We start from the raw sequence: 27669 nt of genomic DNA, 5'->3' as shown, positions 1-27669 counted from the left end.
ACTGTCTTTATGGGAACTGTTGTTGTGTCTGTAAGCCATCAGCTCCCTTAAGGGATGCTTGACCAGTCGGACAGAGAGTAATTAGAAGCTTGTGCTCCCTCATTCAGCTGTGTCGAGTCCTGGTAACAACAGCCAAGGCCTGCCCCAAGGCTTCTGCTTACAAGTCTGCCCTAAAAAGATACTTCAGCAACCTAGAAAATTCCAAAAAAGAAATACACATGAGCTGTGAAGTCAGTAGACCCAGTTTGCTCAGTCTGGGTAGGACTCAGTAGCTAAATGTGGCCCAAATTCCCCCACAGGGTAATACTAACACAGCTACGCTGTTCAAGAGACCAATTGATTTTTATAATTATTATTTTATTAAGAAAAATATAAAAATTCACAAAATAAAGTCAGTTTAATGCATAAGGAAGCATGTTATCATTTTCAAGGCTTGATACAAAACAAAAATGAAGCAACAATTCTCTTTAAATAGAAAAACACTAAAAATCCTAGAAAATCTCTAAAAAGCTCTGTTAGGGTGGGCAAAAGGCATAAAGCCCCCCTTTCTACCTAGTCCCCCTACATCTCTATCAGTCTGTTACCTGCACTGCCCAGCAGGCAACAAGACCTAGAAAAACGGTAGTCCAAAAGATCAAAGAATGAATGGAAGAAAAATCAGGAATATTGTCCTTAGCAAAAGTTCCTTTTCCAAGCTTCGCTGGAACCCCCCTTCTTCTCCGTCTCTCACGCTGTCATCCAATCAAGGCACAAAGTCAGGTAAACAGTCCTTCCTTATCGTCTCTTTTCTCTTCTCATGGGAAACAGATGTTGTTTTCCTTAGCACATCTGCAGCTTCACCATAACAATTACCCAGTCTTCTTATCTAGGAATGTCCTCCTCAGGCCTACAAGAAAACATTCCCACATCCCTCTAGAAATACACTGTCAGCATGCAGAAATCATTTATACAGAGAACCAATATGGAATCCATTTTACATTGTTCACTACTACATATCTCATCCTCAGTACAAGATCTAATCCACATAAATCAATCCATGACAGTGTCACTGGCATTACCTGTTATAAGTTTAGTTTGAAAGGTGGCTTCTGCACCTCTCAGCTTTGGTCCTTTTCAGGGGCAGCATCTAGGAACATCTGTGTGAGTGTGAGTTTGTGTGTGTGAGAGAGAGAGGGGGGAGAGAGAAAGAGCCCAAGACACCAGAGGTTACTTTACTTTACTTTATTTTATTAGATTTTTACACCGCCCCCCTAGACAAAGTCTACTCAGGGCGGCTTACACACATAATAAAAACATTATAATATAGCAGATATCTTAAAAATCATTTAAAACATCTTAATTTAACACTTATCTTAAATCAACGGAGGACAGATGCTGTGAACTTCAGATACTGCAAATGAAGACTTTTTTTCATATAGGTGTTAAACCTGATGTCGCAAAAAAACAGGGAAGCTGTGGACCTCCAGTTGTTATTGGATTACTTCCATATCAGACGTTGACAAGATCATGGGGCTCAGGGGGCAATTGTGTCCACAGTCCACTTTGCAGCCTTCATAGAGCCCAGAAATGGTGGATTTTTGACTGTTTTGGGGAAGGAAAAATAAGGAATGTCTGGGTTGGCATTTCTGCTTTTCAAAAAAATATTCTTGGGTGGATGGCCTTATTTGGGCGCTGATGTAAAAACTGTTCTTTCAGGACTCCAGGACCAGAATTTGACCAGTGTTTGTTTGTTTTAAACATCCATTTTCTTGTGGGCTGTAAAATGCTGTCATAATCCTTTTCTAGATACATTGGGGCTCCAGCTTCCATTAGTCCTAGCCAGTAATTTGTTGTTTGGTTTCGTAGAGTATATTTGGTGTGTGACCAAAGAAGCATGAAAAATATGATGGGAGGTCACTTTACTCCTTTTTTATGTATCTGTCTCTTATATGGATATCTTGTCTTTCCACCAATGAGCTGAAAGTGTTGCATGTGGTTTTCCCCCTCCCCATTTTATCTCACAACCACCCTGTGAAATAGGAGAAATTCAGAACATACGACTGGCTAAAGGTCACCTAATAAGTTTCAGAGCCAAGTGGAGATTTGAACTTAAATCTCCTAAACAATGTAACATTTTCAGATAATATTATAATTGATATCAGTAGATGGGTGGTGTGTTTGTGTCTCCTTCCAGATGCATTCTTGCATGTGAAAGCTGCATAAGCCAATATACATACATATGTAAAAGGAACATTTTTTCTGTTGAGTCCTGTATCCTGGATGCCACTAATTAGTATATTGAAATGCAAATAGAGTTCCTGACTAAGAGGTGTCAAATAACTTCTACAAGAGTGATTTGGGAATCGGTATGAAATACTTTGTAATCATGCACTGGTAACACTGTCGTATTGAGCACGTTATGGTTTTTTTGGTGTCTGTATGTATTTCATTCATATGCTGCTGCTTTCCCAATGGAGGGACTCATGGGCATCTTACTGAAAAATTGTTTTAAAATGCCAGACCCATGAAATGACCATTCATGTATCCTGAAGTACAAAGAATGGCAAAGGCTAACAATAACAAAAGCAAAAGCATAATGTTCTTTGGAAATCCCACAACTGATCACTGCATTTAATTTCCTCACATGTCTCTTTGTTTCTAATAACATCCTCTCAAAATGCAAAAAAGGCCCAAGCAACACTAACTAGGGAACCATGCCATACAGTTTGCATCTCTCTGTGGGAACAGCTGTCTGCAGATGATGCTTTTATCCTATTAATTCAAAACAGATAAATGGAAACTACTTTACAAGAAATGGGGAGCTGGGGAATTTTGTTTCCAACCTCAAATGGCTCCAGTGGTTCTTTGAGGTTTTCAACTGAAATGAAAAAAAAATTGCTTTCTAGGGTAGATAATGGGGAAATGGAAAGACTGGAACCACAGAGCGCCTGGTGCCAGTGGCAGGCTGCTGCAAATGGTTTGCATAGCTATGGATCAGGATGTAGGTTAACCCCAGGTCAGCCACATTGCCTGCTCCCGAAATGCATTTTGTATCTATAAAGTTTGGTTAAGTGAGACATTTTATGGTCGAGTTTATTCACAGAAGGGTTTGGGTTTTGTGAAAGCTTTTCCTTTTGGAGCTGCACAGACAATTTACACTCACAACAGATTTTTAGGAATGTAGAATACATAACAGCTGTTTGGGACTTGCATTTGGGATGGCTTCTCAGTCAGGTTCTTTCAGTGTTCACATATGAGATCTGACAAAAGCCTAAAGGCAGGTTTATTACTGAAAAGAGTGAAATCTCCTGATTTTTCACAAATAGCTAATAATTATAAACAAGTGTAAATTGAAGTATTAAAACTAAAATTTCCCAAATTCATGTTTTAAAGAAACACTGGATACTGAGATTTTCCCACACTTGATAATAAGCACAATTAGAATTAAGTTTATTTAAATTTCCAGGACTCAGCTTTCAAGTCAATGTAATCTAGAATTGAATTGTGTAAGGAATACCCGTATTTCATGTTTGAATAACATAAAGCACTTTAAAGATCAGGTAAGTTGTTGGACAAATGAAAACCGTGGTCTAAATCCAATTCTTACTCAAAAATAGAGTAAACCCACTAAAAGAATGGAACTTGTTCAATCATGATTTGAGTCATTGATGCAAGTCGTGATTAACAGTAGGGTTTAGCCCCATAAAAGTTTAGGACATTTAGCCACCTGAGGTGTAGTAGCATCCACCCAAGAGTTAGTGCCCAAAGCTGGTTAGTGCCCAAAGCCAGTTTTGGAACAGGAAGCAGAAAATTTTCTATCAGCTCTCTGCATTTCTAGTAATAAAAATAGAGTTGGAACAAATATCTAACAGTTTATTGATTTGGTCTCTTCAGCTAATTATTATGATGTATATATGTATTTATTAGCTGTCAGCTGGTGTGGCATTTGCTCTTGTGGCTCCTGCTTGTTTTTCCCTCACAAAGGGAAAACATCACATTTTCCTCTTGCTGCCACCAGTGGATTACTTCAATCCACAATTTAAATGATGTATGTCAGAATACTTGTCTTGTGAACAGAAGCAGAAATTTATTGTAGTGAAGCAGATTGAACAATAACAGAAGTTTCTCAGATACACATTATACATAAGCAAATCATCAAGAGTTCTCTCATTACATACCTCTTTTCTCTTGCTATATATCATTACCATCTTCTCTACCTATTTTCCTAACCAGCCTTATCTCTCTCACAATCTCACACCCCAAACTCCTTTTTCTCCTTTCTGTCTCTCTGAGTCTATAATCTTCTCGTTTCCATTTCTCCAGATCTAGGGAGTGTAAGCTTGCCCGTTCTCCTAAAAGAATCAGACAGCTCGGAATAGAGAGGTTCCAGAGTTAATGCACTCCTATTTGGAATGAGATGAGTCCTTGTCCCATCCAGGCAGTCTCACTACACTCCTTTCCCAAGTCCATTCCCATTTAAAAACCATTGAGAAACCAGAATATAATCATGAGTCTGAGTCATGTAGATCTCTCAGTACTCAAGAAAATATTGGACTCAAGGTAGCTTAGTTCCGTGGCCTAAAAGAAATCTAATTTAGTATTGGTAGCAGGTTGTGTCTGTTCAAGAGATCAAACATAAGATCTTTGGTATAATTGTTTTATTAGAAATATAAAGATTTAAAAGAATTCAGTTTATGCAAAAGCAAAGCAATCAGAAACATTTCCATAACTAAACAGTTAGAAATCTAGCAAACTCCAGCTAGAAAAATAAAATCAATAAAATCACTATCTAAGAAAAATTAGGAAAGCCATTGCCTCCCCTCTAAACTACTTTTAAGAACTACGTCCTAATGAATTTCAGGAACTCCCAAGTCCATCTAAAAATCCATAGTCCATACAAACGATACAAGTACTTCTAGAAATCCATACGGAAAAAGTCTCTCCAGTAATTCATGAGGCAAAAGTCTCCTTAGAAATCCATGAGGCAAAAGTCTCCTTAGAAATCCATGAGGCAAAAGTCTCTTCTCTCTGTCAGCAATACTCCATTTCTCTCTCATGCTGGAAAACCCCCCTTCTTCTCCTCCCCCCGTCGACAGCCAATCAGGATGAAGAAAAAGTTGTCTCTCTCCGCCTTTCTTTCTTATGGAACCCATGCATCTCTAGTAGTAAAAGTACAGTTGGAATAAATATCTAACAATTTATTGATTTGATCTCTTCAGCTCATTTTATATATATATATATATATATATATATATATATATATATATATATATATATATATATATATATATATATATATATATATATATATATATATATATATATATATGTATATATATATATATATATATATATATATATATATATATGTATATGTATATGTATATGTATATGTATGTATGTATGTGTATATATATACAGTGGTGCCTCGCTTAACGAGCGCACCGTTTAATGAAGAATCCGTATAGCGATCCCTTTTTGGGGATCGCTATACGGATCAGCCCCAATCGCCGCACTCGCTTTGCGACGATTGGGGCGTCCGGCGGCCATTTTGGAGCCGCCGAACAGCTGATCGGCGTCTCCAAAATGGCCGCCGGACAGAAAACATCGCTGGAGGGGTAAGTTTCCATGCTTATTGGAACGCATTAAACTAAGTTTAATGCGTTCCAATAGGCTTTGCTTACCCGCACAGCGATGTTTTCGTATAGCGAGGTTAATCCGTTCCGGATTAACCTTCGCTATAGCGAAACATCGCTGAACGGGACAAAAAAAGCCATTGGAACGCATTAAACATCGTTTAATGCGTTCCAAATCGGCCCAAAACTCACCCTTCAGCGATGCTCCCGGGGTCCGGCAGCCATTTTCGCGCCCTTGGTAAGCGAGGGGAGGGCGCGAAAATGTGTGTGGCCATTTCGGGCGTCCGGCAACAGCCGATCGCCCGAGGGCAAGAGGAGGAGGAGGAAGAGGGAAAGGGGGGCGGACACACGACCGTGCGCCACTTCCTTTCCTCCATCTGCCTGCCTGCCTGCGTTCCTCCCCAGCGGCGGCAGAAGAGAGAGGAGGAGGAAGAGGGAAAGTGTGGGGGGAGGAGGACGAAGAAGGGAGGCGGACACACGACCGCGCGCCACTTCCTTTCCTCCATCTGCCTGCCTGCCTGCCTGCATTCCTCCCCAGCGGCGGCAGAAGAGAGAGGAGGAGGAAGAGGGAAAGTGTGGGGAGAGGAGGACGAAGAAGGGAGGCAGACACACGACCGCGCGCCACTTCCTTTCCTCCATCTGCCTGCCTGCCTGCCTGTGTTCCTCCCCAGCGGCGGCAGAAGAGAGAGGAGGAGGAAGAGGGAAAGTGTGGGGGAAGGAGGACGAAGAAGGGAGGCGGATGCACGAGCGCGCACCACTTCCCTCCCTCCGCCTGCCTGTCTCGCCGCCTGCTTTTCTCCCCGGCGAGCACGGCCCCGCATCACTCTCGCGGCGGCGGCGGCGGCTCCTTCCAACGGGCCCCCCACATGGAAGATCGGTAAGCGAGTTTTGCCCATTGGGGCCGATGCTATGCCTCCGCATTAGCGATCCCGGAAAAGGGATCGCTATGCGGATTCGTCGTTATACGGTGCGCTCGTAATACGAGGCACCACTGTGTGTGTGTGTGTGTGTGTGTGTGTGTGTGTGTGTGTGTGTGTGTGTGTGTGTGTGTATGTATGTATGTATGTATGTATGTATGTATGTATGTATGTATGTATGTATGTATGTATGTATTTATTAGCTATTAGCTGGCTAAATAGCTCAATGGCTTAGTTACTGGTCTGTGGAGCCATAGGTTGGGAATTCCCCACTGTGCATCCAAGGAAAACAGCCACCCCGTGTAGCCTTAGGGAAAGTTGCACAGTCCCAGGGCCCCCCTGGGAAGGAAATGGTAAATTCTTTCTGAGGAATCTATACTGAAAAAACCCTGGCAAGGGTCGGCATAAGGACATAATTTTTAAAAAATTCATTACAGTGGTGCCTCGCTAGACAGTTACCCCGCATGACAGTTTTTTCGCTAGACATTGGCTTTGTGCGATCGCTATAGTAATTCGCAAAACAGTGATTCCTATGGGGGAATTTCGCTGGACAATGTTGGGTCCCTGCTTCACAAACCGATTTTTGCTAGACGATTTTGACAGCTCGCACCGCGCTCACAAACAGATGTTTTCGGGACCTAAGCTTCGCAAGACAGCTATTTAAACAGCTGATAGGCAGTTCGCAAAGTGGCTTTCCTATGGCTGATGTTCGCTAGACAACAACGATTCTTCCCCATTGGAACGCATTAAACAGGTTTCAATGCATTCCAATAGGGAAATGCTTTTCGCTAGACAATGATTTCGCTAAACAGCGATTTCAGTGGAACGGATTATCATTGTCTAGCACAGCACCACTGTATATGTTTATCCACCCTTTTCAGAGCAAAGTAGTGCTCAAGATGGTGTAAAACAATAAAAATAATTATAATGTAACAAAATAGTTAAAATCCAATCTCCCAAACCCTAATTTTGGGGGATTGCAGCTTAAACAATAGTATTTTATAAGGTTCTGAGAACTGATGCCACCATACCATCCTGATCCCTGATTTCAGAAGCTAAGCAGGGTCTGGTCTGGTTAGTAGTTTGATGGGAGATCACAGGGAATACTAGGGATTTTCAAGTTGGGCTGTGACAGAATTCTCCTGAAACCTTGGAGATTCCCTGCCTGACAGAGTTTGATAGTAGTGGGCTAGATAGGCCAGTAGTTTGGCTTGGTATAAGGCAGGTTTCTTTGTCCCCATGAAAAAAGTTTATTGGTTGAAGCTGTTGTACTGCAGAAAGGCAACCTAGCTCCACAGGATGATTGAATATAAAGTGTAGTGAATGAACATAATTAAGATTTTTTTCCATACTGCTTCTTTTTCTATTCCATATTGCCTTGCAAGCTCACTCCCTGGCTTATTCAAATAGATTAAAAATCTTACACAAGTTTATTGTGTGCTTTTGAGGGTCTTTATTTCAGCTACAGCACTACATTGTAAAACCCCAGCTGCTGAAGGAAACAAGGGAGCTCTTTCCATCTCTCCATGGTTCTGTGGCCTGTTGCTTCATCTGCCCTTTCAAGGGCAGGGGGAAAAGAAATGGGGGGGGGGGAAGGCTGCAGCTTTCTCATTCTTCTCAGTGACTAGAGATGCAAAGGTAGACTGCAAGATTCCATTCTTGATTGGACTCCAATGAAACCAGTTCAAGAGGAAGACTGTTGTAGTTAGGTGGGGGAAGCCATTGTTCTCAATTTTAAATTGACAGCATGTTGACATTTTTTAAAAGCACATTACTAAGGATTGATCTAAATGTGTTTACAGTGGATCTCAAGTTTTCCTTCTTTCCTTCCTCTCCCTCCCCATCCTCCTCCTCCTCTTTCTTCTCCTCCTTTTTGGTCAAAGTAAGAGTCTCTGATCTCAGAGTTCTCTTTATGGCAGAACTGCTCTGTTGGCTAAGACCTGCTGACAGAAGAGCAAAAAATGGGAAAGGGGGAGAGAAAGGTCTGAATTTTGCCAGATCCAGACTTTTTTAAAGCTCAGGAGCAAAGCCATAGTGCTGGCATAAATTTAGGCCAGGGTGAGTGCAGTCCTAGGTAATTTCCAACACCCTTAGACTGAGAAGGATTTGGATTCAGCGCAGCTGCTGCCACATTTGTGTTGGATTAGCTGATCCTTGGCCATCTTAGCCAGTTAGAATTGCAGTTTATAAAGCATTCTGGTTTACAGTGTTTGTTGCCATGTTAATTGTGTTTTCACATGGAGCCTTTTGGGTAGAAAACTGTTATTCTTAATTAACAGATACTAACTTGTTCAAGACAATACAGGCAATCAGTGAGCAGATTGTATTGTCTTGAACAGTAAAGGTGTAGATATTGGTGAGAATATCTACATCTTTACTGTAGATATTGCCATCAATATCTACAGTAAATAATTTGCATCCAGTGTTACCGTAGCTCATATACTTATTTCATGGTTGTGCTGTTAAATCTCAGTGGTGGGTCTCTACCAATGTACTTTACTAGGCATGGAAAGATCACAGCCGGAGCATTACTGGAAAGTACAAGAAACATAAAGAGTGCATGCAAAATTTGCATGACTGAGACAAACAGATTTGTTTAATTCTGAAATGACTCTCATATTTTTTCCTAATGGTTTGAACCAACTCATTGTGGGGTGGGGGTGGGGGCAAAAACACTGTTATATATGAATCCAGCTGTGCTGCAAGAAGAAAAGAAAATTAAGTGCTTTGACTGAGGAGGTCATCTGTGCATTATAACAGAAGACCTATTACCATTATTAGTGGATTATGAGTCTCTGGGGAATGTTCTCATTTATATAGTCTATCTCAACTACAGCAATAAAATATTTGGCTGTTAAATGACACCCTTCAGGGAAATTTGTCTGAAGATGTTTCCCCTCTCCCATTGTGAATTAAAAATAAAAGGCTAATGTGGCAGAAGTTAGAGCAAGGTGGATTTGATATAAATCAAAATAATTTAAATTGTGATTTAAATTTCTGTTCAGAAAATCTTGATTTAATTATGGGACTTCCGTTCAACGAGTGCACTCTTACATGTTATAATCTTGGTGTATATTTTTTACAATAAATATTTTCTACAATCTCTCTGCTCAGATTGGCTCAACCTCCAGTAATCCTCTGTTTATTTCCACTTTTAGGCTCTGGAGATATCTATGAATAGAAGATTATTGGAGATAGAGTCAGTGGGAGTAAGGAGACAGTGAAAAATACATACAGTATTAAAGTTATTATCAGTAGAATGGCATTATTGGGCAAGGGGGTAATTTCATTAAATCCAAATGTACTCTGTTCTGAAGTACCAAAGTGCACACTTTCAGAATACTTTGTATTGTGCAATCTAGCCAGAGCAAGGGGTCAAAAAAAGTTGATGAAGAAAAAAAGCACTTCTTCCACAGAGCCAATGTGCCAGAGAAAGACAAATATGGCATTAGCACTCAGACAAACACTTTTAGCTTGGGCAGCAGCTTTTATGGTTGGGAAAGAGATATATGAAGAGCACCAGACATTGCCGTCTCTAACCATACCATGCACCTCCATTATATTCAAGGAAGAGTCTGCCCCCTTCCCCCAGCCCCATTACCAGCAAATCTCTCCTGGGCAAAGCTGCATTGGGGTTGGTGGGAACTCCACGGTCAAGAATTGGAGCTCTCCAGAAGTCAACGATCTGGAAGTATTTTCAGCAGGGTGTGACAGATACTTGCATGGCTGGGTGAATGCATTGTAAGAAGGTACTCAAGCGTGGGCAGGATTTGGGCTACCTCTCAGCCACCTGAAGACTTACCCTGGCAAATGAACTGGATAACGTGGGGGCAAATGGCTTCTTTATGGTGAAGTCTAAGAGTCATCAGAGGGCAAAGGTTGAGCCATCAGCCCAAGGATGCAGGGAGGTAGATGGGCCGATAATAAGAGGTGGGAAGCAACAAATGCCAGATGTACATCATAAGAATAAGTTCCAAACTACCTTTAAGGAGCTTGAAGAGGTACAGGAAAACTTCTGCAGATGTAAGGATGCCTGGATTACTTGTCACTTAGGGGAGATGATAGCCCTGGATAACCAACTATTCTCCTTGGTAAAGAACATTGGTTTCCATAGGTTTCTGGCAGAACTGACACCCCATTATAAATTGCCATGCCCTTAGTTGCAGGGTGCTGCCAGATTTATATTAAGATGTCAGGCAACTGGTGTGGCAGCAGCCAGGATACAAAATATGCCAGTCTGTCCCTGACAGGAGACTGATGTGAGTTGGAGGCATCAGACATAGGCCGACACACATGAACAAGATACATGTGAGCCCAGTTGAATGAGGCTGTGATGGAGGGCAACCACATTGCTCTCAACATTCAAGAAGCACTGAGGGACATGCAGCAGTGTGGTCTAGCCGTAGAATGGCAAGGTCTGTCACAAACAAGGGGGCAAACATGGTGGCAATACTAAAGGCTGGGAAAATGAAAGGCGTGTGGTGCAAGGTACACTCAAGCTAGCAGTTCAGGGTACTTTGTAGGGTATGGAAGAAACATACTTAGCTATTATAATTGAGTGGGCCATACAGGTGTCAGAGCATTTTCACCACAGTGTCTGAGGCAGTGAGCTGTTGCAGCAGAGAAAGGATAATTCAGATTGCCACTGCACCACCCAATCCATGATGTGGCAACTCGATGGAAGTCCATTTTCTATCTACTTGAAAGAACACTGGAGCAGCAAAGGACAAACCATGGAAACTTCCATTTGTGTGACTATCCTATGGGCAAAGAAGAGTGGGACATTTTGGGCGAAGTGGTTTATGTCATCCAAAGTTTTGGGAGTGCAACACAAGGAGACAGCCATTCTTAGCCTGGTGATACCAGTATATCAGAGCTTAGTTGTAATTATGGAGGGCATGATGAGGGGTCACTCTAGGTGGAAGACTGTACTCTCATCATAAAGGAAGAACAGCATTTTTTCCGACCTGAAGTGGTGGCCCGGGCCAGCAAGTGAAAGAACCTGCTCCATTATAGGTTGGGGTCCTTATGGAAGAAGGAGGAGTACATTCTAGCAATCCTTTTTGATCCCCAAATTAAACTGGGTAATGGATATTAGAGAGGGACGTGGTGCTGCTGCAGATTAAATCACAGAAGCCTTTGCATTGCAAGGTCAGAAGAGCAGCCGTCATAAGATCGAATCCACGTGACGGAGTGAGCCCCTGTCATTTGCCCCAGCTCCTGCCAGCCTAGAAGTTCAAAAGCATGTAAAAATCTGAGTAGACAAATAGGTACTGTCATGAATTTGATTATGAAAACTGAATAGAGATTTATTTTATAGGAGCAAAGTTAGGCTAGAAATCCGTTTGTGTCTGTGTGCAAGTTAGAATGAAGCAAGATGTCCAAGGTCAGTTCTTTTTCAGTAGAAGAACAAGGTGACCTTTATCACGTCGCCAGGCAACTATCTCAACCCAGACGGAACAAGGACATAACTTCTTGATTTAAGAGAGAGGGAGAGAGAAGACAGCAGAGGGAGAAGATGGAGAGAAGACAGCCTAGACGTCTGCCCAAACACAGCGAGAAAATTCCAGCACGGAGGAATGAATGCCAGAGGAAAAGCTCCGAATGAACTTTTTTCCCCCAAACTAACAGTAAGACAGATCTCTGTTCAAAAATGTAGTTAGCTGTTTATTATTTTGGTTTTTATAGAGGAAAATGCCTTGTGGTGATGGCTGGGGTTTTTTGGGAATGTTTGATTATGAAAAGATGTTTTGTTTGCTTGTTTAAATTCATTTACTAATTTCTATTTTTCTAATAAAATATAAAAAGTCTGTCTGAAAATTGGCTTCTTGCATAGACCATTAGCTACTATAGTTCTTTAGCTACTTTAAACTGATTTCTTTAATCAGGCCACGTTTATTAAATGCTACCAATTTAGGGTCCTACCTATAAGAGAGGAGGAAGATTAAATCTTCTAGAATTCCTGGATGTTGTTTATTTAAAATCGGTTCAGATTTGGGAGAAGGAGTGAAGCAGTTGCCTAGGGTAAAATTAAAGGACCCAGTTTTACCTGATTAGGAACTGATCATTCCGGACCCCTCTCTGGTCCGTGTAAAAGCAGATTCTTAGGAAGCTCGCTTTTATGACGGGTACCACCTTGGTGGGAAAGTAATGGTGTGCCATGTCTAGTCGCGCTGGCCACGTGACCACGGAAACTGTCTTCAGACAAGGGGAACCTTTGTCTTTACCTAATGGATATTAAGCAGCAGCTGGGGGGGATGTAACCAGTTCTCCATCATATGTAGCAGCAGCAAATGAAGAAGGTCCAGGTACCACTCAGGAGTCACACACACCAGGAAGAAACTAGTACTGCTCACAGCACCCTGAACACCTTGCAACAACAAGGTAAGCTTTCTAGGACACTATCTTGACAAGCATAGGAGGGCCATGTCCTCCAGGGACACCACACCAGAGGAATGACATGGCAGTAGCAGCAGTATTTATTTATTTATTTATTTATTTGATTTATACCCCGCCTATCTGGTCCGCACGGACCACTCTAGGCGGCTAACAGCCATAAAAATAATATAAAACAACGAAAACAGACAATTCTAAAAAAGAAAGAAGGCACTACATTAAATCATATAATACACAAAGCAAAAGCAAAAACAAAGAGGGGGGTCAAGAGGAGAATGATGGAAAGGCCTGCCGGAACAACCATGTTTTTAATTGCTTCTTGAAGACACCCAGCGAGGGAGACCTGCGGATCACAGGAGGTAAGTTGTTCCAGAGGCGAGGAGCCACCGCCGAGAAGGCCCGATTTCTTGTCTTCTCCTTCCGGGCCTCCCTCGGCGTTAGGCTCCTCAACCTCACCTCCTGGCTCGAGCGAGTGACACGGGTAGATCTTGGCGGGAGAAGGCGTTCCGCCAAGTATCGAGGCCCTAAACCGTTTAGGGCTTTATACGTGAGCATCAACACTTTGAAGTCGATGCGGAAGCGGATGGGCAGCCAGTGCAAGGCGGCCAGAGTGGGTGAAATATGTTGGTATTTTTTCACACCGCTGATTAATCTGGCCGCCGCATTCTGCACCACCTGTAGCTTCCGCAGCAACCCCAAAGGTAGCCCCACGTAGAGCGCATTACAGTGGTCTAATCTGGAGATTACGAGCGCATGTACCAAGTAGAGGGATACTACAGGACCCTTGTAAGCCAAGAGACTGATTCCTTGTCTTATTGGGCTGAGAAGGAGTCTGGGGAGGTCTGGTCAAGATGGCAGTGGGACTGCTGTCTTGTCCACCCCAGAGACTGAGATTACACTTAGGCCCACAGAAGTCAAGGTGTGAATGTTTCCTTATTCTGCCTAGACTGGTACTTCAGTTGAGTAGTGACAAGCAAAATGTCCGTTTTGTCCACAATACAGACAAAGCCCCAAACAACAGCGCCACTACTTCCGGCAACAAACGTGGATGAACCCCACTCAGTGAATTGGTTCTTCAGAGGGGAGAGGGCTTACAGCACCAGGTACCCCGAAGGTCCATGATATGGGGGTAGACCACTTCTCGCGTTCTCTAAACTTAGAGTGGCCTTGTCTTGACTCCAACTGCCCCTCAATCCTGAGGCAGAGATGAATCAGTTCGTGCAGAGTTTGAGGTTTGTCCACATATGCTAATTCATCCAGGTTCTCCCTCAAAAGGCCTTCCTGGAATTGATCCAAGAACGCTGCCTCATCCCATGCCAAGGCCTGTCAAAATAGGCAAAAGTTTATTATATATTCCCCAAGGGGCTGGTCACCATGCTGCAGCCTACGGATGTGGTGGTTAGCTGTAGTCACACTTGCTGAATTTTCAAACATGTGCTTGAGCTGCTTGATAAAGCCATCCAAACTAAATTTCTCAAGAAGCAAAGGATTAGCCCATTTAGCTGCCTGGCCAGTCAGCAAACTGATAAGGCAGCGGTCCTGAAACTTTTTGGGACCACAGACCAGTAGCTTGGGTACTTCTGAGGTAATCTACTGGGTGGGTCCCTCTCCTCCTGTCATCCCACACTTTCCTGCCAATTTTTACCTCAGAGAACCTGGGGTTTCTTATCTCACTTATGGAATCCGCCTTCGCACTTGCTTCCAGTATATTTTTAGGATTTTTGTCTCTTACTAAATAACGCAATTCCCTCAGTAAAATAGAATAAAATTGCTCCAACCCAATCACATTTTTCATTTGTTCTAAAGAATTTACATTCTCTCGCTCCATCCATTTTTCCAGACATTGAACTAATTTAGTCCCCAATTGGGAATAAGATTCCTCAGGCTTTTTGGTCAGGACACGAAATTTTTGCCTCAGGTTTTCTGCATTGATGCCATATCTAGAATAAACCATTTTTCTAGAAGCCTCAAAGTCTCTGGCCTTCACTAGAAGCATCTGTGAATACAGCTCTGCTAAATCTCCACTTATTTGGGATCTCAGTGTGATGATTTGTGTTTTTATGTGTATTAGAATGGGATATGTAGTCCTAAGATTGTCCCTATAGCATCCATCTTGATTTTATGTCTGTGTCTGTGGTAGGAAAATTTTACATGCTGTTTCAGAGAAGCTTCGTTCTCTGGTTATCTAGTTGCTAAGGAGAGCCAAAGAGTTACATTCCTGGTAGTCATAATAATTCTGCCACAAGACATGATAACAACTCAAGCTCCCATGAGAAAGTTAGGCGGGACAATAAGACCCAGGAGGGGGTGTTCCTTATGAGGCATCCTGGGAAGAAGAAGGAAGTTGGTGGAAGTTGAAAAAAGATGGAGTTTGACTGAGAAAGGACAGACATGTGCTTTCCCCCAAAATGGATTATAACCTTTGAATGAAGCCTTTTTACCAACTTGGTCATTTGGATTACAAATGAACTCTAACTGTCCTGGTGGATCATGGACTATGGAATCACAGGAACGTAAGAATGAGTACGCTTATGCATTATTCTAGTTTAGAATACAATTTTTGTTTTATTTTTCTAGCTGGAGTGGTGGGGGTGATCTGTCTGTCTTGCCATGGAAATGTTTCTAACTGAATTGCTTTGCTATAATCTGAATTCTTTTCTGAACCATGTTTCTTAATAAAGCAGTAATGATTTGGAATTGCATGCATTGGTTTCTTGAACAGACTAGCCTAGCTAATTGGCCACGAATATTTTGCTACCATATAGAGCCCAGATTAGCCTGAGTGTAAACTCATGGATTGTCTGTGTTTGTTTCTTTTTCTTAACCAAGGGGATGGACTTGAGGAAGGAGTGTTAGTCGGGGCCTGGCTGAGAAATTGGGCTCAATTTAACTAATAAGGACTGGCTAAACTCTGAAATCTCTCCTTCTCCGGTGTCCTCTTAATCTCCTTGGAGATGGGGGATTGCTGACATGGTGGCAGCGGTGGGATTCGAACCCACGCCCCCGAAGAGACTGGAGATAAGACCGGGAGGAGCTTCGTCCTGGTGAAGCTAGCAGCTCTTGGGAATAGCTCCCGGAGAAGCTAGAACTGCTTCAGTCTGGGGTCCCCCTAGGAATGGGGGGATTTAGGGAGAGTCAGAAGAGACCCTCCTGAAGCTGGTGTGAGCCGCAGAAGTTAGAAGATTGGGAAGCAAACCGATTTGTCTCTCTTCTGGAAATTCACAATAGCACAGACCGAAGACAGGCGCCATTTTTGGCAACTAGCCAGGACAGCTCCAGTGCCGAGAATAAGAGAACAGAAGCACGGCAAAAATATAAATAAAGTAAGTGGGAGCCCTTGTTCTATGAAAAACCCCATTAAAATGAAGAACAAGTGATTGTGTGAAAATTTATGACTGAAATGAGATAAGGGAGCGGCGTATTTAGCATGTCAGCTTGCAATTAAGCTGATCAAGGTCGTGTGGATTTTAAGAGAACAGCCAGGCAGAAACAGCTTGGGTCTTTATTAAGGGAAAAACTTCTGGGCACTGGACAGGCTGTGAGAGAATAAAATCTGCTGTAAGCTGTACACTTAGGACCTTTTCTCCTTTTGAAGACCCTGTTTGCCGTGGAAAACACATTTGCCGGGACTCTGATTGTTGGCTCTCCTTGTTTGGGGGAGGAGAAGGAAGCCTTGGGAAGTAAAAAAATAGACTGTGAGCTGCGTTAGAACTGAACTAATGATTTAAATGACACTCTGATAACATAGCTGGCTGGGTGAAGGTAAAAATAAATCTTGAGAGAAGAACATCTTCCGGTTTGGCGGCTGGCAACGAGTTGGACCCTCCCTCCTTTTGGATATACAATTCTTAGACTGTGTGGGACGCTGTTTGCTGTGGAAAACACATTTGCTGGGACTCTGATTGTTGGCCCGCCCTGTTTGGGGGAGGAGAAGGAAGCCTTTGGAAGAAAAAAAATAGACTGTGATCTGAGCTACGTGTGAACTGAACTAATGATTTAAATGGCTCTTTGATAACACAGCCTGGCTGGGTGAAGGTAAAAATAAATTTTGAGAAGAGAAAAGAACATCTTCCGGTTTGGCGGCTGGCAATAAGAAAAGGGATTGATCTATAAAAACACTTGAGAGACTTATGTTTTTAAATTCTATCTTTGTGTTTGAGTTTCCCTCCTACTTTATTGTTAACACTGCAATAGTTTTAATGTAAAATATTGGACTTGAGGGTGACTCATATAATATGTATATGTGGGCAAAGGGGAGAGGGAATTCTAAGTGAGGGATAAAAGAGTGGGAATCAGAGAGTAATTTATATATATAGAGAGGAGATATATTGGAAAAATGGAACCTCTCCCTGGGGAAAATAGAGATCAATGGTTAGATTGGAAAATCTCCTTTCAAAGGACAATGTTGGAACGATTTGCGCAGGTAATTTTTCGTCTTGATCAGATACAAGACCTTATTAAAGATCCTAAGGAAGAGAAAACAGCAGAGGTAAAATCATACCTAAGAGAAATGCCAGAGCCAGGTACATTGAAAACAATATCAGACAATACAAATGGGATGATGTGTTACCCACTGAGATATGTAGCCATAACAGCTCAGAAAATTGAGGTTGAAGAGGGAATTACTGCTTTAGGGGTTGCTCCCCCTTTCAAAACATGGAAGAAAACAGAGTCACAGAAAAAAAAGAAGCACATAGGGGAAAAGGGAGAAGTGAACAGAATATATACTATTTTAGACCTGTCGAGTGTACTTGCAAGACAAAAGGAGGCTGAAAGAGAGGATATATTTCACAATTGGCCTTGGTGTTCTGATGGTGTTGGAATAACCTAGACGTAAGCTGTGTTATAATTGTAAATTGAAAGCTAAAGGGGTAAATACATAGACAAATAGCTAGAAGAAGAAGAAGAAGAAGAAGAAGAAGAAGAAGAAAGATGAGCTTTTATTGGAATATGAATAGATTACATGTTTATATATTTAATATGAAAAGATTGAATGAGTATACATTTGATGTTCTCTTATACTCAAAACCCCTTCTTTCCACCCTTTCCATTGCCCTTTACCTTCTGTATCCCTTCCCCATTTCCTAATAGTTTTGGAATAAAAAATAAATAATAAAGACAAAAAAAAAAAAAAAAAAGAGAGAGACTGGAGATAAGACCGCTTTCATCACGCACGTGGGAACTTTTCGTTTCCGACGTTTGCCATTTGGTTTGAAGAATGCTGGTGCTTCATTTCAAAGAATGATAGACAAACTTTTACAAGGTTTACCTTTTGCAAGTGCTTATCTTGATGATGTTGCTATTTTCAGTTCTGATTTTGATTCTCACATGTCTCACATTGAAACTGTTTTGTCCAGACTTCAGCAAGCAGGACTGACAGTCAAAGCCAGCAAATGTCAATGGATGCAAGGAAAAGTCATGTACTTAGGTCATTTGATTGGGCAAGGAGAAATTCAGACTCTGCAAGCCAAAGTACAATCTATTAATGATTGGCCTATTCCAAAAACTAAGAAACAGGTACGTTCATTTTTGGGCCTAGCCTTTTACTACAGAAAATTCATTCCTGATTTCAGTCATTTGGCTTCACCTCTGACAGAGCTCACTAAGAAGAGACAGCCTGTCAAGGTAAAGTGGACACCAGAGTGTCAAGGTGCCTTTGATGCTTTAAAAGCTAAGATTATGGATGCACCTATACTGAAATCCCCTGATTTCGACAAACCGTTCATTTTACAGACAGATGCCTCTGAATTGGGCTTTGGTGCCGTATTGTTACAGCAAGGAGAGGATGGGAACCTTTATCCTATCTCATACTTCTCTAGAAAACTCTTGGAAAGAGAGAGAAATTACGCAGTACCTGAAAAAGAGGCACTTTCCATATTTTGGTCTCTCAATTTACTTCGACCTTACCTATGGGGGCGTAAGTTTACCCTCCAAACAGATCACAGAGCATTAGTTTGGTTGCAGAAGATGAAATCTCACAACCAAAAATTGTTGAGATGGAGTCTAGCATTGCAAGATTTTGATTTTGAAGTTCAACACATTCCTGGAAAATTGAATGTTGTGGCAGATGGTCTTTCTAGAATGTACTGTGAAGATTCTTATGAACCTGAACGTTGAAACAATGTATTCAACAGTGTGCTATGTTTCAGTATTGTTATAGTTAATCTGTAGTTGAATTTTGATGTATAACCAGTTAATTACTTTGAATTACTTTTTAGTTACTTTTGCTTGATTTCTTAAAATTAGTTCAGATTAACTGCTCTGAATTCTAACGATTATCAGGGGTGGCATGTGCTGACACTCAGCACTATCATCCTTTCGTCCTCTTTCACATTAAAATCCCAGCACGCATGTTCAAAGGAAATGAGGAAAGATTCTGGGCAGTCCAGACTAGTCCAGAAAATACTCATATATAAGTCCATCAACCAGAATTGAAAATTTAAATTGATTAGTAGCTCCCACAGACTTGGACACGATAATAGAAGTACGAACAAACACTGAGCGGGCACTCCCAAATTTTCTTTAGAGTTCTTAAGAAGCCCACAGCTGGATGTCCGTCTCAGCTCCCAACCGTTCACAGGCAAAATAAAGTTGTCTTTAGACTTTTGCTCTCTTTAGACTTTGCAGCAACAAATATCGAAGTTTGTAGGAAGTTTCATTCTCAAGGCAGAGAAGTAATCTCAAATGGCTTACCACACCTGGCGTTCTTACTCTGTGAATCTCTACTTGATAGTGAGTACTTGATAATGAGTGCCTGCTTGATACAGAAGTTGCAAAGGTTTTCAATCAAAGTTATAGAAAGTGGGGCGCTTCAGCTGGCTTTCTGTGGGTTTGGAGGTTCTCACCGATTAATCAACAGTTGAGCAGTGTAGACGAAGTGGGAACAAAGGGACTGCCTTCCAACAAAGCTTTTATCCCCTGCCTCAGGTGAAACTTCTCTTCCAAACTTCAAGGCCTCAGCGATGGCCCATTCTTAGAGTAGCAGGAGTATACACAAGCTCTTTAAACAAAGAACTTAGATAATGCCACCAGCTTTCGGTCCCCAGATGTTGTTGATGTCAACTTCCCAAAGCACCAGTTATATTTTGATTGATTATATTTGTCCTATCACCAAAGGTATGCACAACAATCCGCAAAGTCTAGCTTACAAGTTGTTTGTTTTCGAATCTATTTCTGTCTCTTAGTTCGGTGTCAAGCACAGCAAGAATACTAATAAGTACAGGCTGTCTTGAACAGGATAATTGTTTGAAGAAAACTTTAAAAGATTAGACCGGAGGACGCAGCACAAACAAACAATGTCTCACCTAACCGGAACCGGAACCCGATTCTGGGCAGTCACCTTTTCTATATTGGGGAAATTTCTTTAGATCAGTCTTTGAGAGATTTCCCCCAAGATCCGTGTTCAGGAGCCCCTCTGCTAAGCTTTTCCACAAAAGCTCTAGCAAGTCACCCACTTGTTCACTACAGACCTCTGACTAAAAGGCACTCTTGACTCAGAAAAAATCACTTTAAATTTTGGCTTTACTGGTCTCTTTTCATATCCCACTGCTGGACACCACTTATGATGTTTACCACGTGGCCCCTGCTTGTTTCCCCCAAACAAAGGGCTCACGCTGTGTCATCCCACCAGCAGATACCAATTGTGACGTTCTTTCTTTTCCTCACTGCCACCAGTGGATTTCCTTTATCCACAATATATAAGGAACTTTAGTCAGACACTTGTCTGGTTACTGCCAACAGAATTTATTTATTGAAGTGTATTAAATTTAATCAGAATCACAGATGTTCTTTATTCAATGCATATAATCAGATCATTAAAATGTCATATATCTTGCCACATAACCAATAACCACCTGCTCTTGACCACCAGAAGGGGGTGCTCTAAAAGACAGTGTGGAACCCGATGATGTTCTGCAAAAGCTTATCTCTTTTAGTATCTATTCTCACTATTTCCCTGACTGTCTCTCTCTCTCTGTGCAAATTCTATATCTCATCTCCTCTGCCAAAACCTTCTTCTATCCGCTGACTCTGCCCCTCCACTCCTCTCATTGACTCATGCAAATGAGATCCTGAATATGAGTGACAGGAGTGATGTGGGGCAGTCGTCCCACTCTTATACAAAGGTATTTTGACTTTCTGAAGCCCTGTAGCTTTATCTTTTACATATCTTGATTCAACAAGTTTATCAACCACCAATCTAAGATAATACCTTGTTCTGCCAGTTCATCTTTGTTCTTTAGATTAAAATCACTATCTAAGATCTCAGCATATCTCCCATATGTCCCCTGAGATGTTCTTGCAGGGTCAGAGAATGCTTCTAATGGCGCTACCTATACAGTGGTGCCTCGCTTAACGATTACCTCATTAAACAACAAATCTGCTTTACGATGTTCCTATGGGGAAAATTTGCTTCACGATGGTTGGTTCCCTGCTTCAGGAACCGATTCTTCGCATTACGATGATCTAAAAACAGCTGATCATCGGGTTTCAAAATGGCTCCCCGTTGTGCAAAATGGCTTCCCGCTGTGTTAAGGACGGATTCCTCATTATACAGGCACCAGAAAATGGCCGCCCTATGGAGGATCTTCGCTGCACAATGAGGTATTTCGCCCATTGGAATGCATTGAATAGTTTTCAGTGCTTTCAATGGATTTTTTAATTTCGCTTGATGGCGATTTCGCTTAACAACAATTTTAGTAGAACACATTATCGTCATCAAGCGAGGCACCACTGTAATGATATCTTTCTATAATGTTGTACCTTAACTGCATAGTTTCCCTCTGAAGTTATGTTAGTGTCAAGTAAAATACTTTATCGTCTGAAAATTCTTTTGTTTAATAAAGAAAAGAAACTTGGGTAAAATATCATATACTATGAATGTGATTAAAGATGGACTAAAAAGGGAAAATACTCTAGAAATAAATGTCCAAATATATGTCCTCCTTTAGATAAAATAATAATAATAATAATAATAATAATAATAATAATAATAATAATAATAATAATAATAATAATAATAATAATAATAATAATAATAATAATAATATGATTTTATGAGATTTTTGATCCTTTTTCCATCAAGGCTTACTTCTCTGCTGTTTTCTTTTGCACCTGATCCAGGCTTAATTCAACTTAATTAGTCCCATCTTTATTTTGTACCGTCATCATGGAAAAATTGGCTCAGGTGGAATGGAGCAGGATGAGGCTGTTGACAAGGAAGATGCAGTCAGCTTATTGACTCTTAAGAATTTTCATAGTGGAGAGATGCTTCTCATATATGGATACATTTATCCACTTTTCTTTCCATTCTCTGTTCTCCGTAGATCTGCCCCTTGTGTGAACATGATTCTCCTCCTCCATCTTTTCTTAGTCTGTTCTTCTTCTTGGTCTCTGTGAATGCACACTAATGGGTTTAGTGCACCTACACAGAGAAACCTTGGAATATTCTAGAGCTTAAGCACATAGTGCTGAGACCTCCCTCACACTGCCTCTAACCCCACCCCCAGCACTGAGTACCTCAGTTTCTTTCTTGTTGCTGCTGCAGCAGTACCTCAGCATTGGAGCCTACCTCCTTTTTGTCAGGAAAAACTTACTTCTTGTGGACCTCCCGGACTTCTGGCTCTGACTGTTGACGTTACGAACTGCCTGTGAGGTAAAACAAAGGAAAAAAACAGATTTTTACTACTTTCTGTTGTTACCACTGTGCGTTGGTTTTATGGCCACTTTGGGCTTCTTCAAGCAGTGTGAGACCTGCCCGAACAAAATAACCTTGTTGGATGAGCATTCTCAGTGTTTGATTTGTTTAGGTGAAGAACATCAGCCTGCCTTATGTACGGCCTGTAAAATTTTTACAAAGCCAGCACTCAAATTGAGACTTCAGCACCTCCGCTCTTTCTTATGGGAGAAGTCTCTTTGCCCCTCGCAGGGACCAACTATGGAGCTGACCCAAGCTCATCCATAGGAGCTTTCTCCAGGTTCGGGCCATTCGCTTTCTTCTAAGGCCTCAAAAATGGTTAAAATGTTGTTGAAGTCTAAAGCGTCTTCATCGGAGTTGAGGTTGATGGCTACGGTATCTACACTGAAGCCTCCCTTGGCATTGGTGCTGAAGTAGAAAAAGAAACTATTGGCCATGCAGAAGCCATTGTGGGCAATGGACAAGGCCGTTCCTTCATCTCCATATACTGATCATCCCCGGCATGAGCCTGTATGCCTCAGCATACTCTTGGGTGATGAGGATATTCCTCCCCCGACACCAGTTGCTGTGCCATCCCCGCAGTTTAGTCAGTCTCCTGGCAGGGGAAATACCTTGGCCGAGGTTGTACCATATGGGCTTGATATCAGGGCAGGCTTCGATGTCACCCCTGGAGTAGGTACCGGTGGAGACTCCTAGGAAAAAGAAACAGAAGATTGTCCATCACATATGCCTTTGCATGCTGGGCAGCGGCGGGCTGTTCTACTGAACTGAGGCACTCGGTTAAGGGCAGCTTGTGCTTAAGCTCTAGAACAGTGGTCTCCAACCTTTTCTGAGTCACAGACTGGTTGGGGGTGGGGTGGGGGGTGCTCTCAGATGGGCGGGGCACACATGTGCGGAGGGGCGGGGGTGTGCTCAAGTGCATGTGCAGAGGGGCGGAGCATGTTCATGCGCGTGCGCAGAGGGGAGGAATGTACTCACGTGCATTGCGAAGGGGTGGGGCATGCTCTCAGAGGGGTGGGGTGCACTAAAAGGTGGGCGGGGTACCCGTGCATGAGAGTGAGTGGTGGGCCGTGTGTGCGGGTGAGGTGAATGGGTGGAGTGCGTGCGGGGGGGGCAAGGAGATCTATCTCAACCATGGAAGGACGGGGATGCGCAGTGGGAGTTGGGGACCCCTCCTCTGGAATATCCAGTTTTAGTATATGTTCTGCCGAAGTGAGCACAGAATATCCAGAGTTACAGGTAAATAGCCTCTTTATCTTCTAGTTTCCCCCTCATCCTCCTTTCACATATGGCTGCTTGATGATTGCTTTGAAACACTACACAATTTGAGAGTTTTCCATATCCTGTGTGCTCAGGACATTAATGTGAATGTATGTTTCCTCCAATTAATATGCTTGCCTTCTATAATGGGATGTACTTCAATCAGATCTGGAAATTTAACCTATGTTTCTGTGGTCAATCACAAAACAAATCACACTAAATGTAAGAAAGAGACGTGAAAAACCAAAGAAAAACACTTTTACTACTTGAGGGACTACCTCTTCTAAAAACATGCTAAACATAATCTGAAAAATCCTGTTGTGTAAAGTTATGCTGGAGTAAACCAGACTCTGTGCCAAATGAATTTAAATTAAGTCAATTAAAAGCTACCTATTTTTAGTCCATTAGTCCTTTCTCCTTAAAAAGGACCCAAAGCAGCCTACATTGTTAAAAGACAATATGCTGTGGGAGGGCATTCCAGAGTCTGGAAGCAGCAACTGAAGAGGTGCTCTCCTGTTTCCCCACTGGGAGTACCTGTGAAGGTGGGGGGCCCAAGAGAAAAGCCTCCCCTGTGTGCCCCTATAAGAAGGGAATGGTAAACCAGACCTGAGTACTCTGTATCTAGAAAACCCTGAAAACTCTACGGTATTCTGGCCCTTGTAATCCAAAAATAACTTTTCAGAGCTGTCTTAATTCCTCTACTCTAAAGAACATGTATTCTTTCTTGCCTAGTAATTGCTTTGGTTAATTCTGTAATTTTGGAGTTTGTTCATTGTATGTGAACCTTTAACTTTGGCTGCAGTGTTCTGTACATTGTATCTAGGTGAATGTTTTGAATACAGTACTGCAGCAATTGTTCCATCTACATTGAATGAAATTGTGTGTCCCCTTTTGAGATTTCAAGGCTCCCAAGGGTTCTGGAAGCTCTTGGGGAACCTCCAGATGGAGCAGGGTGGGAGATAGAGCCTTTCATAGGAAAAAAATGCTGCCAGATTGGCACTGGCAGGATTGGACCACTATTAAAGGCTGCTTCCTGCCCCCCTCCCAGGTTCCCAAAGGCTTTCTCAGGGCAAAAGGGAGTTCTAGGGAGCCTTTGAACCTGATGGGGGGACTGTTTTAGGAAGTTTTCAGTTAGTTTAAATTAATCATTTCGAGTGCTGGATCTGGTTTATACTGATGTAACTCCATGTAGCAGCTTTTTGCCTTTTGTTTATTTTAACCTTTGGTTTCAGTTTAAAAAGTGGGCCTTAGCTGTGTATGGAAACTGTGGGAGAGTTGTAAGTAAACCCTATTAGCCACAGCATTTTAATCTTTCTAGGGAAATTTTTATGAGATTCCTTTTTTGGCTATTGTGTGGGATGTGGTTACTATATAACTCAAGTAATCTGAAAATAATGATTAGAAATAAAAGTATTGGGAATGCGCAAGTCATTATAGGAACAATGTGCATCAGCTAAATATCTGCTGGAGTATCATCAAAATATAAATACCACACAGTTCTTAAGCACCGGATAGAAAAAGTTGATAATCATGGTAAAACTGTCAGACTGTCTCATTGATTTAATGAATTCTGTTTCTACTGACAGAACTTCCTTTCAGAGCAATGTGGACTGCTGTTGGCATCTTCGTGCCCATTGGCTGCTAAGCCAAAGCTTTGGTTTGAATTTATTCTCTGGTTTTTAGCCAGCATAAATGTCTAAGACTACTAAATTCTAAAATTACAATAAATTGCTTTAATAGGAGGGAAAAAACTCTAAAATGTAGGAAAGAGTTTCATTCTGGAAGCAAACAGTAAAACTGGAGTGGAAATCTTGTAATAACTCCACCAGCCAATTAATAAATGGAACTGTTGAAAATAAAAGAGCCTTGGAAATTGCCACAGCTCACATAGCAGAGAATTTCCTACCATGCCAGAAAATAACTGCGTATCTGTGCATTAGTGTTGTATATGTTGACAGCCAATTCTTTTTCAAAGACTTAGAGAATGTGTCACAAGATGGAGGTGATCTTTAGCACTGTTCTCACAGAACAGAATGTCATGCTTTGCACAAATTTTGCTTATTTTAGGTGCCAAATCTGATTCCAGTCCTGATGTTTAAACTGGGAAGGCCACTGGAGCCGACACTCTGTCGGGATATTTTATATACTTTGCCTGCTTTGGCTGTACACAAGGTCGGTATGAAAATTTAACTTCTTTCCTGAAGTCATTCATGATAGGAGGAGATGGTGCTTTTTGAAAAATAGTAACAGAAGAAGATGTGAACAAGTATCTAAGACAGTACAGTATGTCACTTATATGAACTACATCTAGTTCCATTGTACTGTTTGCTCCCCAAAGGGGAGTCCATGTGGAGGATGTCACCATGGTTGCCTATTGGTCATTGGTGGATATGTCTTATCTGGATGGTCTGAAGCCTGTCAGGAGTGAAGTGTGACTTGCCAGGTATGGTTGGACTTTAACTCCCATTGGCCCTAGCTAATAGTAGCAAGGCAACAAAATATGGAGGACTGAGTTTTGTGCACACCTCTTGGCCTGAAGTGTGGCTGGAACATGAACCTTTGTATTTGGTTGCAGTGGTGGAAAACTCTAACATAGCCTTTAAAAAAAGTAGTTATTTATAATATTTTCACCCTGTCTTGGCCTTTAAAAAGAAATCAAGGCAGCTTATGTAATTAAAAGACAATTTTTAAAGCTGCAAACAGTAAGTATACAATTACTGAAAAGGATTGGACAGATCCCACACTAAAAACAGTAAACAAAAGCAACACCAAAAACATATTCAAAGCAATGAGGTGCAACAATCCATTAAAAAACCCCACTCAGGCAGGCAGTCACTGATGGAAAGCTTACCTGAAGAGAAAGGTCTTCGCCTGCTTGTGGGATGACAGCAACTGTGAGAAGTTCCAGAGTCTGGGATCAGCAACAGAGAAGGCTTTGTCTAGTGTCCCCACTAAATATACTTGTGAAGGTAATGGGACAGCCTCTCCTGATGATTTTAACACCAATGCAGGCTAGTTAGAGTTGTTGTGAATAGTTCTAATTACAAGTCTACCAATGCATAACAGTACAGATGAGGAGCTGCTTCTTTATGGCTTTTGCCCTCACATTCAGAGTAACTGTTGGAGTGTCTCAACAGCCAACTCTGTGGCTTAGGTTAATTATGTGGGAAGGACCTATATGACTGATATACTTCAGTAGTTCTGGGATCCCAATTATTACTGCAGCAGCACCAGAAGACACTTCGAAAACAATGTGCTATCTACAAAGGGACTTTGGCACAGTTATTGGATGGCAGATGAAGTCTGCTCTTGGGAATTATGTCTTGGCAGGTTGAACTCTGGGGAACTGATGGAACAGGCAAAGTTGTGTCTTTGTAATCATGCAAGGGATGGACAATCAAATAATTGTATCAGAAAGATTAAAAAACTTGCACAGCAAAGGATTTACTCCTTATAACAAAACAGGCAACAGTATAAAAAAACAAGTTATGTGATCATAACAATATTTTTTTTATTTTATTTAAATGCCAGCCACTCTACCCAAAGGTCTCTGGGCGGCTTACTACAATTAAAATACAATAAAAATACAATAAAAAGATAAAACCATTAAAATACAATTAAAATAGATACTCTAAAAATTGCCATCATGACCCACAGTTGATATTATTTCAATTAAAAGCCTTCTGGAACAGGAAGGTTTTGACCTGGTGCCAAAATGTCATCAACGTCCGCGCCAGACGAATCTCAGTCGGGAGGGCATTCCATAGTCTGGGGGCAGCTGTCGAAA

At 41.7% G+C, this 27669-nt stretch overlaps 1 protein-coding gene across 6 annotated transcripts in view; it reads left to right on the top strand.

Annotated features, from left to right (window-relative positions):
- FOCAD (focadhesin) overlaps positions 1 to 27669 on the top strand; it is a 249024-nt gene that overhangs the window by 62565 nt on the left and 158790 nt on the right. For all 6 annotated transcript variants that reach the window (XR_013541436.1, XM_078384917.1, XM_020790338.3 and 3 more), the window contains one exon: positions 25950 to 26054. Coding sequence is in view for 5 of the 6 variants with exons in the window: in XM_078384917.1 (XP_078241043.1) it covers positions 25950 to 26054 (105 nt within the window). In the remaining variant the exon portion in view is untranslated. The remainder of the gene's footprint in view (positions 1 to 25949; positions 26055 to 27669) is intronic.

The sequence above is a fragment of the Pogona vitticeps genome, chromosome 2 (assembly GCF_051106095.1).
Source record: "Pogona vitticeps strain Pit_001003342236 chromosome 2, PviZW2.1, whole genome shotgun sequence".
In the NCBI taxonomy this organism is placed as follows: domain Eukaryota; kingdom Metazoa; phylum Chordata; class Lepidosauria; order Squamata; family Agamidae; genus Pogona; species Pogona vitticeps.
Note: the sequence above shows the minus strand (reverse complement) of the source record. Positions and strands in the feature narration are given on the sequence as shown.